The sequence below is a fragment of the Takifugu rubripes genome, chromosome 19 (genome assembly GCF_901000725.2).
Source record: "Takifugu rubripes chromosome 19, fTakRub1.2, whole genome shotgun sequence".
In the NCBI taxonomy this organism is placed as follows: domain Eukaryota; kingdom Metazoa; phylum Chordata; class Actinopteri; order Tetraodontiformes; family Tetraodontidae; genus Takifugu; species Takifugu rubripes.
This window is the reverse complement of record NC_042303.1, coordinates 8896129-8910333: the sequence shown is the minus strand read 5'-3', so window position 1 is coordinate 8910333 and position 14205 is coordinate 8896129. Positions and strand designations below refer to the sequence as shown.

Here is a 14205-nt window from a genome sequence, read left to right as displayed (position 1 = left end):
ATACTTATAATCCTATAGGATGTGGTTTTTAGCAATAACACGTGTGTGTCACTAATGAAATATTTTGACGTCACAACTTTTTAGATAAATTAAAGTGTGCTGAACATTCCCCCCTGTCGAATCTTGTTGATGCACTTGACATGATAGTGATGAAGGGTTTTTGAAGGACAACACGTTCAGGTATTTGTGCGGCCAGCGTGATTAGCTGCAGAACAAAGGGCGCTTGTATAGAACTGCACCAAGAACTGAGCACACGCGAGGCAAAAGATGGTGCGGGACAGCAGATAACAGCGGGCACTTCGCCTAAGAATGCGCTGTAATTATCAGTATTATATGTATAACACCCACTTTAATGGACTACCTAAACTGTGTTAGATTTGGCCGACACACTACCTTTTCCCCCTGTCCCTTTAAGAGCCCGCAATGTGCAATATTGTCGTTTAGACACAAGGTGGCGGTAAAGTCGTTCCATTTAAACAACCTGTCATTAAGTAGCTGCGCGTCTGATTACGCTTCAAAAGTTGAGCATATGCGTCACGCTGGGTGTATTACATAATTGTTCCTGCTTCAATAGTGGAAATAACAACAGGGAAGCTTCTATTTCACGCTTTCACTTCTGTTATCTGCTAAAAAGCTGGGGAACAATCGTCTGTATAAGATGGGGAAGAAGGGGAAAAAAGGGGGAAGAAGAGAAGGAAAGACAGGAGTTCGAATCCCACCCGACCCAAAAATGATAGAATTATTTTTGTAGGAATGGTTTGTAAAACTTTTAATTTATAACAAAGAGAATATGTATGTACAATTGTGATCAAAATGACATTCACATTTAAGCATTTATAAAGCTGAAATTGTCAAAGAAACAAATGAAACCTTGATACAACTATGAAATAAGATGTAAAACTTGCAGTGGAACTCAAAGGGCAGAACAGGCCACAGGGATAAGCATATTAAAAGTAACAATACTGCATTACTGTCTCATCTGCTTCAGCCACTGTTCTTTGGTGAGAGCCTCAGTCTTTGGACAGTATATTTTTCCTTTGTACTGAAGAGGGTGGCTGATGGTCCACTGGAGGCAACTGCAGGATCAATTTGCCGTAACCTAGGTTTTGCCTGTCCAGCTGTATTTGCTGGCATATGGTATGTGTGCAGCTGGTAACTGGGGGCTGGTGTTGGTACTGTGGCAGAGAGATGGGTTTTGTTTTTGCAAAGGGCAGTGGGTCAGCTGGCCGTTGCACACCTTGCAAAAGAACAGACGCCTCCTGACCCTTCAGCCGTTGGTTATTCCACTGCATGAGGGTGGTCTGGTTCACTACAACACGTTGAAGGGTTGTCTGCTGCATTAGTGTCCCATTGCACAGAACCAGCTGCCGGATCTTTTTGTAATCCTGTAAAATTAGAGACCATCGAGATACGCTGTGTTGTCCTCTTTCTTTGGGGCTCGTGTGAATGTTGCACAGCCTCACGAAGATGGTCTCAATCAGGCGACAGCAGTTTGGCCACTGAGCTGGTGAACCACTTGAGCCAAGAACACACCGTTTTGTACTTTCCACCCCAGGAGTGAACACAGCCTTCTTTTTAGGAGACCTGAAGTGCCCAGTTAGCCACCGGTCCTGATGTCTTGCAGCATACACAATCCTGTCTTTGTCAAATTTGTCAAGACTCTGCCACAAACCCAGAATGGTGCTAACTTGTTGATTGTTCAGGGTCAATCCCGTCTGCTCTCGTAGCTCCACCAAGTATTCAGCCAGTTCATCTACACGGTCCGTTCCAGGAATGCTGCGGTTGTCTCCAGCCTGGAAAATAAAAACTGATATTTAGCTTCTGTGGCATCACAATTTCCTTGTCACTACTTAAATTCTTGCAGACAGACAGATGTCAGGGACCCGACGAGAACCCAAATGTGACACGAGAGTTCGACGGAACACAGCTTTATTATCAGGAATAGACAGCAGACAGGATTCACCGGGGAGCCGGCAGGATAGAATAGTTGGGGAAGGTGGAAGGTGATCTATAGATCGACTGAGAATTTATTTATTTATCACTTACATCCTGTTGTGAAGAGGACATGGAAGAAGGAAGCTGGGGCTGAAGCAAAACTGTAGATGACTGAAGAGGAGGCCCAGCTGGAGGTGGAGGAGGCACGGCTGGAGGTTTTTTTGGTAGACATTTTCTGTCATGTTATAACATAACATAACTCAGCTGCAGAGGGCACTTTTCTATCTGTAACAACAAAAAAACTTACTCTTGTTTCACATAACATAATAGCTGACTAATAAATGTGTAAACACCCTGCTGAATGTAACAGTTCACCGTGTTAAGTTCTTCAGAGGTATTTTTATCCTGCTAATAGTTATAAATCTAGATAGATTATATCCTTTCTGTCTATACCTGAGGGAAAAATGTAGTCTGCTATCTGAAATGATTAATGTAAGTCGTTTTAGGTTGGTCGTTTCACCTGAGTGTAAAGGTCATGCCATTTCTTTGGTCTGTCATAACATAACATAATGTTATAACAAGTAATCAGAAACGACGCAGTCCAGCGTACAACTGCCAAAGAAAACAAGCAATTTCATCGGCAGAAAAAAAATACAACCAGCTAAAGCTCCGGCAGCAACTGCACAAACTTTATTGCAAAACTCCCGATGATCAAGTTACATTAGCGGTACAAATGCCTGACATGACTTGGACATATCGCATTAAGCATTTACGGTGATATTTTATGTGAAATGAAAAAAAAAACGTAACGAATAACAGACCGCAATTTGCGCACGTACCTTGTCAAAATCCACGTAGATGTCCGGAATAAACAGCGGGCAGACTTTTAAATAATAATTTATAGGTTAACATGCTACAATGATTCTCACTAACGGTGCTACTTTTTTTGCAACATTTTTGCTCTAAATTTTAAGGTTCTATGGTCCTTCGGAAACCAATTAAATCATATTATGATCACACTTTCCTGCCATTTTAATCAATATTGGGCTTTATTTAAACGTTTGTCAGTCTGTTATTACTGTACCCATCATGCACCGCGCCTCTAAAGCGCGACGTTAATGTTTAAACCGAAGGAAACGTTATATCTGTTTACGCGATTGAAAGATATGTTTTTTCGGTTATTTCTTCTATTTGAATGTGTTCAACGGATTGTCTATAAATGTAGTCGTAAAAATAAAATACCAATTATAAACGCCACAAGGATCATTTCCTTGTCATGGTTGATTTTGACCACAAGAGGGCATTAATGTCGAATAGAGACTTGTGTCTCATAGGAACATATCCTCTGTTGGAGTCGGGCTTTTAATTGTTTTTTGGAAAAAAAGACAAATTTTTATGTTATGAAAAGTTTATATATAGGTTTATATATTATCATGTACAAAAATGTATCACTATTATCGCTTCAGATGTGTTTTACTTCCTTCTTGATTATGGCATCATGCAATCTTATGCCTCACTTTATGCACGCAGACATAATTGCAATTTCTAAATGCAGATAAGAATCAGTGGCTTTTGGATGATGATAACAAAGAATATACATACAAATGTCAAAGTGTTGCATTTTAATATGCCTTATTTGCAATCAGTGATTTTACCTGGCTTAAAAATATTTTACACAAACATAGCAAAGGTAGTTTGGATGTGTTTCACCTCTTAAAACCCATTAGTGCGTTTAACTGCTTTGAGTTTATTTAAATACAAAAAGGAGCATTTGAAGAACAGGCAAGGTGCTAATCAAGCTGTGAATCTCTGTTATTATAGATAAACATTAAATACCTATATACAGTTTAAAAGTTAGAATTCAACCCTTGAAATTATACATTGTGCTGTGTTTTGACACAAGTGGCATTCACAAACACAGGAGCTTAAGCTGCTGATGGGAATGCGTTCCCCCTTACTTCATGAGGCTCTCTTCTGTGTACCATATGAGGACCTCCTCTGCTTTTCTTTTCAAACCAAGAGCAGCTATTCCAAGTGCCCGGCTCCCTCCTGTCAACTTGTCCTCTGCAGAAAGAACACACCTTATAAACACCTTGTTTAAAAAGCACATACATCTATGCATGGGTGTAGTATTACACAACAGGTTACATGCCACAACTGAAAAGCTACAGTACCGCTGTAGTAATAGAGTAAGGCCATTCCCACTGCAATGCTGAAGCAGCTCATGAAGAAGACAGGACCTGGGAAGAGGTAATATCATTTTAAAAGGTAATGAGCTTATTACAGATGCTGTCAGATTGATGTTTTGAACTCCAAAAAGGCATGTTATACTGCACTCAAGGAGGTTTTTCTCACCTCTATCATTCAGGACATGTCTCTGAGGGCAGTCTTGCTGATACTTAAGTGGATCTAAGCCATTTGGAGAGAGGACAGAAACACCTGGGATTTGGATTTCATCATGGATTATTGAGCATGTGATGAATGCTACTATATCAAAATAGGCATAATTGAAACAGTTCAGGTGGACAAACCTCTGAGACGGAGCCTTGTGGGCAGGCTGTAGTAAACTTCCTCAACATGCAAATGCAGAGCTCTGTAAAACTCCCTGCAGGCCTCTTCTCCTTTGCCTTGCAGATGTGTAAGAAGCTCTCCCATCCGAACACTTGTGGGTACATCCAAGTTTCGAAACTGAACGTTAACAGCAGATATGCAAATATGTTTAATGTTAAAAAGCAGATGTTTGGGGAAAGTTTTGGGGGAACTATAATTTTGGTTTGGGGTGTTCTGTCTTGAAGACTTACTTTGGTGGCCTCCTTGTCTGTAAGGATCTGTGGGTAGATTCTGTTCAGCTGCAGGATGAGCTTGTCTACCAGCTCCGTGTCCAGCCTCCAGTCAGCTTTGAGGAAGGCGCTATCTTCTATCAGCTGTTCACGAAAATCGTCTAAACAGAGACACATTATACAAATAGCTTGCTTCGGCAAGGCTGGTACACCAACCAGTCTGATTTTAGATTATTTAATTGAACATGAGGACCCTTTTAGATTTTGTTGCATGTCAACAGCAGAGGAATTTTAACAGACGTGCCTGAGCTGAGGTCTGTCAAGATTATCAAGTGCAGCGATGTGCTCGCAAGAAAAGTCAACTTTATTTAAGCTGCTGATCAAATAGTTCCTTCTACTGTCAAAAACTTTGCAGAGGAAGGACTTATCGCTTTTATTGACACTGCGATAACTTTTAAAGTCATTGACAGAACCGAGGAAATCTAAGTGATCCGTGACTTACAAATCTGTGTTTAAAAACTAAACAAAAGTAAGGGGAAAGGGCGATTAAACTAGTACAAAAAAGTAACGAACCTCCCATTGTGAAGTCCCTTCTGTCCTCTGTTGGCCACGCCCCTTTACGTCACTTCACATTGGGGCGGGGTTTACGTCGACGTCGAGGAAAAAATGGAAAAACCTTTCCTTAAACCGGAAATGACGCCATTGTAGCGACTTGTTAAACCCATTTTACCCTAATGTCTTACGGGTTTATCCAAGTGACAGAGATTTTAAAGTAAATTAGCGTTTAAAAATAAATGTGAAACCTCACATTTAATTACTTTTGAGATTTTTTAAATGGCATATTATTGTTCACAAGTTCTTCCTACAACATATTATTTTAATCTTAAACAATACGCAACGGAATTTATACAAAAATATGTAGCTGTTGGCCATTTAACTGTCATATGTGTGAAATCCATAGATTAAAAACAAATAATGCATTGTAGATGTAGAACATTGGCTGTTGTTTCACTAAAATAAATTAGCCAACCCAGTACTGATAAAATCATATTTATTTCCCCCAAACACACCACAGTTGTTAGCAAACAGTGAAACGGTCATGGATTTTGTTAGTGTTTTACCAGAAGTCTGTCAATATTTTAATTCCAATTGGACACTTCCAAGAAACACTCCCTCGTGAAATTATGAGGACAACAATAGACATGCAATAGCCTGGATGGAGACAAGAATACTTTTTGTGTAAGAACAATATTGCCTACTTTGAGATAATCAGTTTTCAGTTTGCTTTCCCTTGTCATGCAAATTGCACATGAACATCCAAAACATAAAATAGCATGGCAGGCTTATTTGCAGACAATGGACTTTAAGTTTATAAAAAAAAGTGGTATTACATTAATGCACATTTAAAAAGAAAACTCTTCAAGAATAAAGTTTATGAATACTATTAACATCTGACCTTAACTTAGAAATCTTTAAATACGTTTTGTATTAATACATTTCTGTAATCACAAGCATACCTTAAATCTCCAACTGCAATGTCTACAAATGAGAAGCGCTCACAAAGGAATCCGAGTTCAGACCTTCAAATTGATGCTTCATAATTGCAGGGTCAAGATAATAAAACAAACAGAAATTGTGATGAAGATCTGTTGCTTCTATTGGCTGTCTGAAAGGCACCTCTAGATCTAAGGCCAAATTAATAAAAATAAAACCAAGGCATAGAAGCTTTTTTATGTTGACCTAGGTTGAGCATACCATTGTTTGTTTTTTTAAATGATCACATAATCTCTGATTTTATAATAAAAATAAATAAATGAAAACATGTAGAATGTCAATAAATCTGTCAGATAAACATGGACAAACAAGATATAATACTAAAATTAGTACTGTTTTAGATAAAAAATAAAAGAATTTACCTAAGAGCAAACACGATAAAAGTGCTCAGTCAGGGTAAAACAGGCATCAGCAAATACTCATTTTAGTGCTTAAACCTGGGTCAATGAGAATATAGACCCATAAGATGAGCCATTAAAGAAATGCACTGGACTGCTGGAGTCTTCTTTCAAGCTGCAGACATGAGTAGAATACAATTAAAAGGAATAATTCCAGCACTTTAAAAAAAAGTCCTTGGCACAAACTGTTAGATGCAATTCTTGAGTCTGCAAGAATGTTGTATCAACCATGATGAGTGGAGAATTGGTGAGGATAACAGTCACACTGATGGAGCTCCTACAGAACACCACTCGAGATGAGTTTACTGAAAAGACAAGAATAGATTAAAAACAGACAAGATTAAAAGACAAGACAAGATTAAAAGACAAGATTTTAAAAAAAAATTGTCTCACCATATTAAAAGAAAAAAATCCAAAAGAAAAACACACCATGACAGTTTAAAAAGGCTGAACTTTTGCATTTCATTTGAGCTATAATGGCTACAAAAAGTGAAATTTAAAAAAGGAATAAATTCCAAGCTTTGCAGAAATTGGGGATCTATGGACAGGTTCACTCACATGATGGGTAGAAAAGCCTCCTTTGCCCTTTGTTTTGCCCTTTCCACCCGCTGCTGCAGCGCTGCTGCGACGTGCCTGCTTGTGGTCAAACTCCAAATCCTCCAGGCGCTGCGTCAGGGCCAGTTTCTGCTGGATGGCCATGCGCAACAGAGAGTTCAGGGTTTTCTTTTCATCCTCTGCCACAGCCAGCTGCCTCTGCATGTCGTCCAACTGTGTCACGTACTCGTCACACCTGAGACGGAGAGGGAAGGCAAAGGTCAACCGTTACAGGACAACATTCATTCCAGCAGGGGGCGCAGTTTCGCCTGCAAACGCTCCTGCTGTTCCACGTTTTCTCCTTCTCCCAGACTGCGTTTTCCAGATGGGAGGATGTCTTTGCCTGGCTCGCACAACTATTACATCAGAAGTTTCCCAGCATGCTTTGTGGCTTTCCAGAGGCAAAATGCATTCAGTACAAACACCAATATTTCGATTATTTATACTTTCGGAAGTTCATGTTCCAGTCCAACAGATGTCATGGTGGGAACAAACCAGTGATTATAAATAATTTTACCTTGTCACAAACATAGCTCGAAGAGAAGATAACGTAGCAGCATCCTCTTTTAATGCCTTGAGTTCATTACGGAGTTTCATCATCGTCTCCATCACCATGGCCTTTTCACTGTCATATTTACTCTTCAGGTTGGCCAGAGCAACCTCAGCCGTCTAAAGGAAACCAGATATAATTATTAATTCTTGTGCTGATAAAAATCATACTGAAAATTTCTGGACAAGCCTGTTCTGGAGTACAATGAACATCACTTCTCTGAACCAAAGCACACATGTGGAACATTATCAAATACACGCAGTGTTGATGTAGACGCACAGAGCGGTTTTCTGACCTGCTTGTTTGCTTTGAGCACAGCTCTGAGTGTAGCGATCTGCTCCCTTTTGGTGCTAAGCAGGGACTTGAGTTTGAGGATCTCTTCCATACAAGCCTCTTTGTCCTTGTCTGCAACAGAGCTCAGCTCCATATTGGCGAGTCTCTGACGTGAAAGGTCTGTGGTGCGGTCCACCGCCTGCTGTAGGTGTCGAATTTGGTCCCTGATGATAGCTACAAGGTTGTAGATGTTCATTGGCTCTGGCCGTTGCTCCGGGGCAGGAGCCAGCGTAGTCGAGGTGTTGGCCGATTGGGAATTTTTAACCTCGGTCTCAAGCATCCCATTACTGAGAAGTAAGGAAGACTGGTGCTCTTTCCCTTCTTGCCCCTTCTTTATAATAGCTTTGCCCTGCTTGTAGTAGTCCAACATGACGCGGTTAGGGGTCTCATTGTTGCACATACACACGTGGTTGTACAGATTGGCTAACTCTTCACTGAAGGATATGAGCTCGTCCTGGGCTACGTTAAGGCTGCCCAGCGACTCTCCTGCAGCCTCGCTGACCAGACGGAGCTCTTTTTCCAGACGAGCCATTTGTGCTTTATCCAACTGGCTGATCTTTTCCACGGTTTGCAACTTTGACCTCAACTCCTGGACGTCACCCTCCAGTCGGGCCTGCTCCTCTTCATACTGATTTCGACACTTCTCGTACTTTCCCTTCAGAGTCTTCAGCTCCTGCCTCAGCTCTCCGGCTTCTGACATGGCCACCGTGTACTTGCACTGCAGAATCTCAGGCCCGTTTATATCGAGCTCATAGTAGTCTCCGTCGTCGTGGCTGTCTCTGTCTTTTTCGCTGTCGAGGGCAGACTGGCGCTCCTTACTGGCCTGAAGTTTCCTCATTGCACTCAGATTCTCAGTAAGTCTGTTGACCGTTTCCTTTTGTTCAGACACTGTCCCGTAGGCCTGTTCTAGCTGCTTCTGGCTCTCCTGGAGAGAGTTGATAAGGACTACTTTCTCCCTCTCCACCTTGACAAGACAAACATATTTTCAGTGAACACAACTGCTTCTCCAAAAATATTTTTTTTCTTTTTAAGCTGTTATAGCATCAACTGATAAATTCACAAATGTACGTGGGCAATCTCGTGTTCGTACCTGCATAAGCGGCTGTTTCAGTTTCTGAATCTCGCAGATGTTGAGCTCACTCAGCAGGTCGTCCACCAGGCTCGGAGCCGGCTTGAAAGCTTCCAATCTCTTGTTGTCATCGTCGTCTTCGCTCGCCTTCAGCAAGCCATTTTCAAAGCCTCGGATTAGATCGTCGTTGTCGGGCTCGGTGGCGGCGGAGGGATCCTCGTGGAGTTTCAGGTTGTCGATGGAGATGCTGAATGAGCCGTTGTACACCGATCCGCCGATTGTCATGTAGTGGGAGAGCTCTTTTCGCAGGGTGGCCTTCTGCTCACGCTCCGTTTTAATCGTTTCCAAGGCCTCTGTCAACTGTCGCTCACTGATTTCCCTCAGGCGCACGGCTTCCTCCAGCTGACTGTGGAGACACTGGGAGTCCTCTTCCAGCCTGCGGATCTCGTGTTTGAGACCTTCAAATTCCACCTTAGCAGATAGGAAAAGATACCAAAGAAAGGATGTCAGTAATCTCGTCTCTTAACCGTTTTATCCCTTTCGGGGTCACAGGGAGGTTACACAATAAGTGAAGGCAGAGTCCACCCACGGGTGAGTTGCCAGTTCATCACAGGGCCCTATATGAGCATTTGTTGACTCGGTACCTTGCTCAAGGGTACCTCGGCAGTGCTCTGAAGGTGTTCTGGCACCTTACCCTACTACCAGAACACCTTCCATGTTTTGTCTGCACTGGGGGTCAAGTCGAGAACCCTCCACTTCTCAGCCAAGTTGCCAACAAAGCAAAAGTACCAACGCCCTAGGATGTCAGTAATTTCACTTTTAAATGAAAGCCAAAGTCTTTTTTATTTAAAAATTCAAATTGAATAATCAACTCTTCCTTTAATCTTTAAATAACAATAAGTATGTAATTCAACACCCACACGTACCACCTTGCTGGTCTCACCTGGTTCTGCCTCAGCACAGACACTTGCTTCTGAAGGGAGATGTTTTCCTCCTCCAGCTCGCTGTAATCCTGCAGCAGACGAGCTTCCCGCACCTTGTACTCTCTGATGTCAACCCGCAGCTGACCTCGCTGCAGCTCTGCCAGCTCTGAATTCTAAACATGTGGGGAGATTGGTTGTTACGCATCACAAACACTTCTCTGATTGCTAATTGTGACCAGCTCATGATCACGAACTGCGAAAAGGGGCAGAAAACAAAAGGCCTGAACAACACCACCGTAACTGATTACTGTGACTTTAATTGTGACCACACTGTGTTTGATGCAGACATGCCGGGTGAGAAGAACAGGGACCATCTGAGTGAAGCTCTGTCACCGCAGGAGTAGAGAGAGGGCCAAACTTTACCCCACCCTTTTCTGCCTTTTATTATCATCTTCATGAGTGTGACATCATAAACTGTCCCACACAGCCTCCGCCGGGCGACATGATATGGATAAAAGAAATTTGCAAATAATAATCAATGATAATGCATTTGTCGCCACTATGTTAAAATGTCACTCACACACACACACAGACACACACACCCGTACTGGAGCGGACTCTGATATCATCATAATTTATATATAAACTGTTTTAATCTGTCCTGTGTGAGAAACCCAAGGGGGAATGAGGCTAATGAACAAGCCTGATTCTGTTATGGTTAGTGACTTGTGATGACCAGAGAGGTAGGATCACTGTCTCCACCTGAAACTATATAGTTTTGAGGACCATATTGTGGCCAACCAATTGTGTGTGACGTCATGTGACGTGCTGGGGTGATTTCGAACCCACCTGGAGTTCGCACCAAGCAACTTCCACCCAGGTGTCCGTGTCCAGGCCTTTATAGACGGTCTTGAAGGATCCCCTTCCCAGTTCAATATCGAACTTAAGGAAGCGTCCCCCGGGTGATGTGGACACGGCCTTCATCCCTGGCTCCTCTTCGTTTTCGTCGCTTCCTGCTTTACCTGTGACGTCCGAGGACACGACCTCTGCCTTCTGCTCTCTTCTATCCCCTTTCTCCTCGTCGGCGCTCAGGCTCTCGGTGGCGCTGTCCTTCAGCCCCACCTGGCTCTCCGTGCTGGAGGTCTCCCCCAGGCCGAGTCGGACCCGCGTGCGGCTGCGGTCGACGATGGTCCGTAAATCGATGTTGAGCACCGGGCTGCTAGTGACACACTCCGGCATCTCCACCGACTGCTCCTCGGAGTCCACAAAACTTCGCCGGATGAACCTCTGGCGCACGAGCCCGTGATAGTTCGGGTAGGCGCTGGGGTCACTCGCCCCCCGCAGGGCTGCGTTCTGGATGTTGACATTGTGGTCTGTGCCGTTCTCGTACACAAACCTGCGCTCGTTGACGTTAATGTCCGCGTCTAAATTGGGCGCCGATGAAAACGCGGATCCCAGCTGTGGATCTTTCCTCGAATCGTCCACTGAATCCATCCCGGTACCTTAAGCATCCACCGGCGACATTGCGTAGCGACGATGACGATGGTGGTGTCGGTGGTGGTGATGCTCTCCCGCTGCTGGTGGGAGACTTTGCTGCCTACCTGCAACACGCACGGCCAGTGACGCAGTTCTCCAGCTCCAGATGAATGGCCTCACTTGCCTGGGACTGTTCGGAACAGCGAACATCACCACAAAATGTCCAGCTCGGAGGATGCGCGCTTGGCTCTCGGGCACTTCATCACGCCCCAATCCTCCGTGCTGCAATACTGCCGTTCAAGTTAAATCTGATGTCATTGCCAGGCCAGCCTATGAGCTCACGGAAACAATGTCCTACACGTTGCATAAGCTTGAAAAACGTAAACGCCTGGCGCGTTCTGCAGTTAAATCACTGGCCTCTGTGGACAGGCCAGGATGTGTCGGCTGTGCTGCGCATTAATCCCCCCTGAAACGCATCACGGGCTGACCGAAAGCGCACGCAGCTTTTTCTGTAAACACTCCGATCGATGCCAACAAACTGCAGATATTCCGTGGGAATAAAAATCGAAATAAGCTCCGAGAAGTGTCTGTTCGGCGGCGTTCCTTTAAGCCGCCTACACTTGCTTGCATCTGTGGTGAACCCGGGATAAGGCGTCCATCAGCTTATGCCCACTGCGGCAGGAGGCAGGCGGCTCTGGGCGCATCTCGGCTGGCGGCCGGGGCAGCTGTCTCCAAACACACCGTCTTCCAGGTTTGAAGAAAGAAGTGCGATATTTGGTGGTGCACGCCCCTAGCAACAACACGCGCCCGATGACTCGGCACGCTGCGAGGCGGATCCTTCAGCCTCATGGGGAGCTCATCCCCGTCCGCCCTCGCCGTGACGCGCCGAACCTGCAATAGGAAGAGGCCGTGCTGAAGGCGTCGATGTCACAGACTCCTGAACCTCCTCGGCTACATTTTAATATTTGATTCATTGATGGATGTGAGGGGGTCTGTTCGAATGCGTTCTTCCGGAGATTCTTTGAGTTTTGCAGCTCTGTTTTAAATCACAAAGTATTTGGAATCTCTTCGAACTCGCGGGCCTGTTGCATGGAAATTATAGTGGAAGCTGTTGGGCACAGGAGACCATTTGGTCACAATTGTTACACTTTTGTTGGAAGCTCCTTATTCAAGCTACGATGGCATTTCTGAATATCTTCAGCTTGGTGCTGATGTGACCAACATGAGTCAGCATTGGTCTTTATGTATTGTTGGACCCCCTGTTCCATTCTATCTGCCATTCAAGTCATGCATGAGAGCTACAATTTATATTTTGGTGTTTGAATCTTTTTTATATATACCTTAAATTAGTCAGAATTTCACCCTTCACGTTTTGAGGTTTGGGTCTTATAACATGACTTTAATAGTGAGTAGAATGGAACAATAAAACGAGTAACAGGGAAGTCAGAATTCAGGATTCCCAGATAATGGGCCGCTTCACATTTTTATGAGGCCAAATTTAGTGGAGGATCGTCAAGGCAACTGTGGGAAGAATAAAAAGACTGGATGGTTGCAGCCCAGCCTGAGATGACTGGTCAAAAACAGGACCATTTCAGTCAGGGTCTATACGCTGGTTCTCATTTTCTGGTGTCACGAGTCCAGATGTGTTTCTTTTGGATGGATCTCTCTTTCGTGACGTGGCTTTGTATTTTAGATCTGTCATCTGTGGATAAAATACTTATAATCCTATAGGATGTGGTTTTTAGCAATAACACGTGTGTGTCACTAATGAAATATTTTGACGTCACAACTTTTTAGATAAATTAAAGTGTGCTGAACATTCCCCCCTGTCGAATCTTGTTGATTCACTTGACATGATAGTGATGAAGGGTTTTTGAAGGACAACACGTTCAGGTATTTGTGCGGCCAGCGTGATTAGCTGCAGAACAAAGGGCGCTTGTATAGAACTGCACCAAGAACTGAGCACACACGAGGCAAAAGATGGTGCGGGACAGCAGATAACAGCGGGCACTTCGCCTAAGAATGCGCTGTAATTATCAGTATTATATGTATAACACCCACTTTAATGGACTACCTAAACTGTGTTAGATTTGGCCGACACACTACCTTTTCCCCCTGTCCCTTTAAGAGCCCGCAATGTGCAATATTGTCGTTTAGACACAAGGTGGCGGTAAAGTCGTTCCATTTAAACAACCTGTCATTAAGTAGCTGCGCGTCTGATTACGCTTCAAAAGTTGAGCATATGCGTCACGCTGGGTGTATTACATAATTGTTCCTGCTTCAATAGTGGAAATAACAACAGGGAAGCTTCTATTTCACGCTTTCACTTCTGTTATCTGCCGAAAAGCTGGGGAACAATCGTCTGTATAAGATGGGGAAGAAGGGGAAAAAAGGGGGAAGAAGAGAAGGAAAGACAGGAGTTCGAATCCCACCCGACCCAAAAATGATAGAATTATTTTTGTAGGAATGGTTTGTAAAACTTTTAATTTATAACAAAGAGAATATGTATGTACAATTGTGATCAAAATGACATTCACATTTAAGCATTTATAAAGCTGAAATTGTCAAAGAAACAAATGAAACCTTGATACAA

General features: G+C 43.5%; 3 protein-coding genes across 4 annotated transcripts; all 3 read right to left on the bottom strand.

Moving 5' to 3' along the window:
* Window positions 1-764: 764 nt before the first annotated feature.
* On the bottom strand, window positions 765-2100 carry LOC115247004 (uncharacterized). The gene is made up of 2 exons (XM_029827371.1): window positions 2047-2100; window positions 765-1793 (listed from the first exon to the last, which is right to left on the bottom strand). Exons 1-2 carry the CDS (start codon window positions 2065-2067, stop codon window positions 1011-1013), a joined length of 804 nt encoding a protein of 267 aa, XP_029683231.1. The 5' UTR covers window positions 2068-2100; the 3' UTR covers window positions 765-1010.
* A 1233-nt stretch (window positions 2101-3333) lies between these two features.
* LOC105417826 (caspase recruitment domain-containing protein 19-like) lies at window positions 3334-5354 on the bottom strand. Of its 2 annotated transcripts, none has more exons than XM_011613859.2 (6): window positions 5289-5354; window positions 4737-4876; window positions 4467-4623; window positions 4291-4374; window positions 4110-4175; window positions 3334-3999 (listed from the first exon to the last, which is right to left on the bottom strand). In XM_011613859.2, the coding sequence occupies exons 1-6, from the start codon at window positions 5293-5295 to the stop codon at window positions 3890-3892; spliced, it is 564 nt and encodes a 187-aa protein (XP_011612161.1). In that variant the 5' UTR covers window positions 5296-5354; the 3' UTR covers window positions 3334-3889. The 2 variants fall into 2 exon arrangements, with proteins under 2 accessions (XP_011612161.1, XP_011612162.1); XM_011613860.2 differs by having other exon boundaries at window positions 4291-4344.
* A 395-nt stretch (window positions 5355-5749) lies between these two features.
* LOC115247003 (protein bicaudal D homolog 2-like) lies at window positions 5750-12703 on the bottom strand. The gene is made up of 7 exons (XM_029827364.1): window positions 10986-12703; window positions 10157-10309; window positions 9235-9684; window positions 8107-9108; window positions 7779-7930; window positions 7226-7457; window positions 5750-6972 (listed from the first exon to the last, which is right to left on the bottom strand). Exons 1-7 carry the CDS (start codon window positions 11628-11630, stop codon window positions 6970-6972), a joined length of 2637 nt encoding a protein of 878 aa, XP_029683224.1. The 5' UTR covers window positions 11631-12703; the 3' UTR covers window positions 5750-6969.
* Between the last annotated feature and the right edge of the window lie 1502 nt (window positions 12704-14205).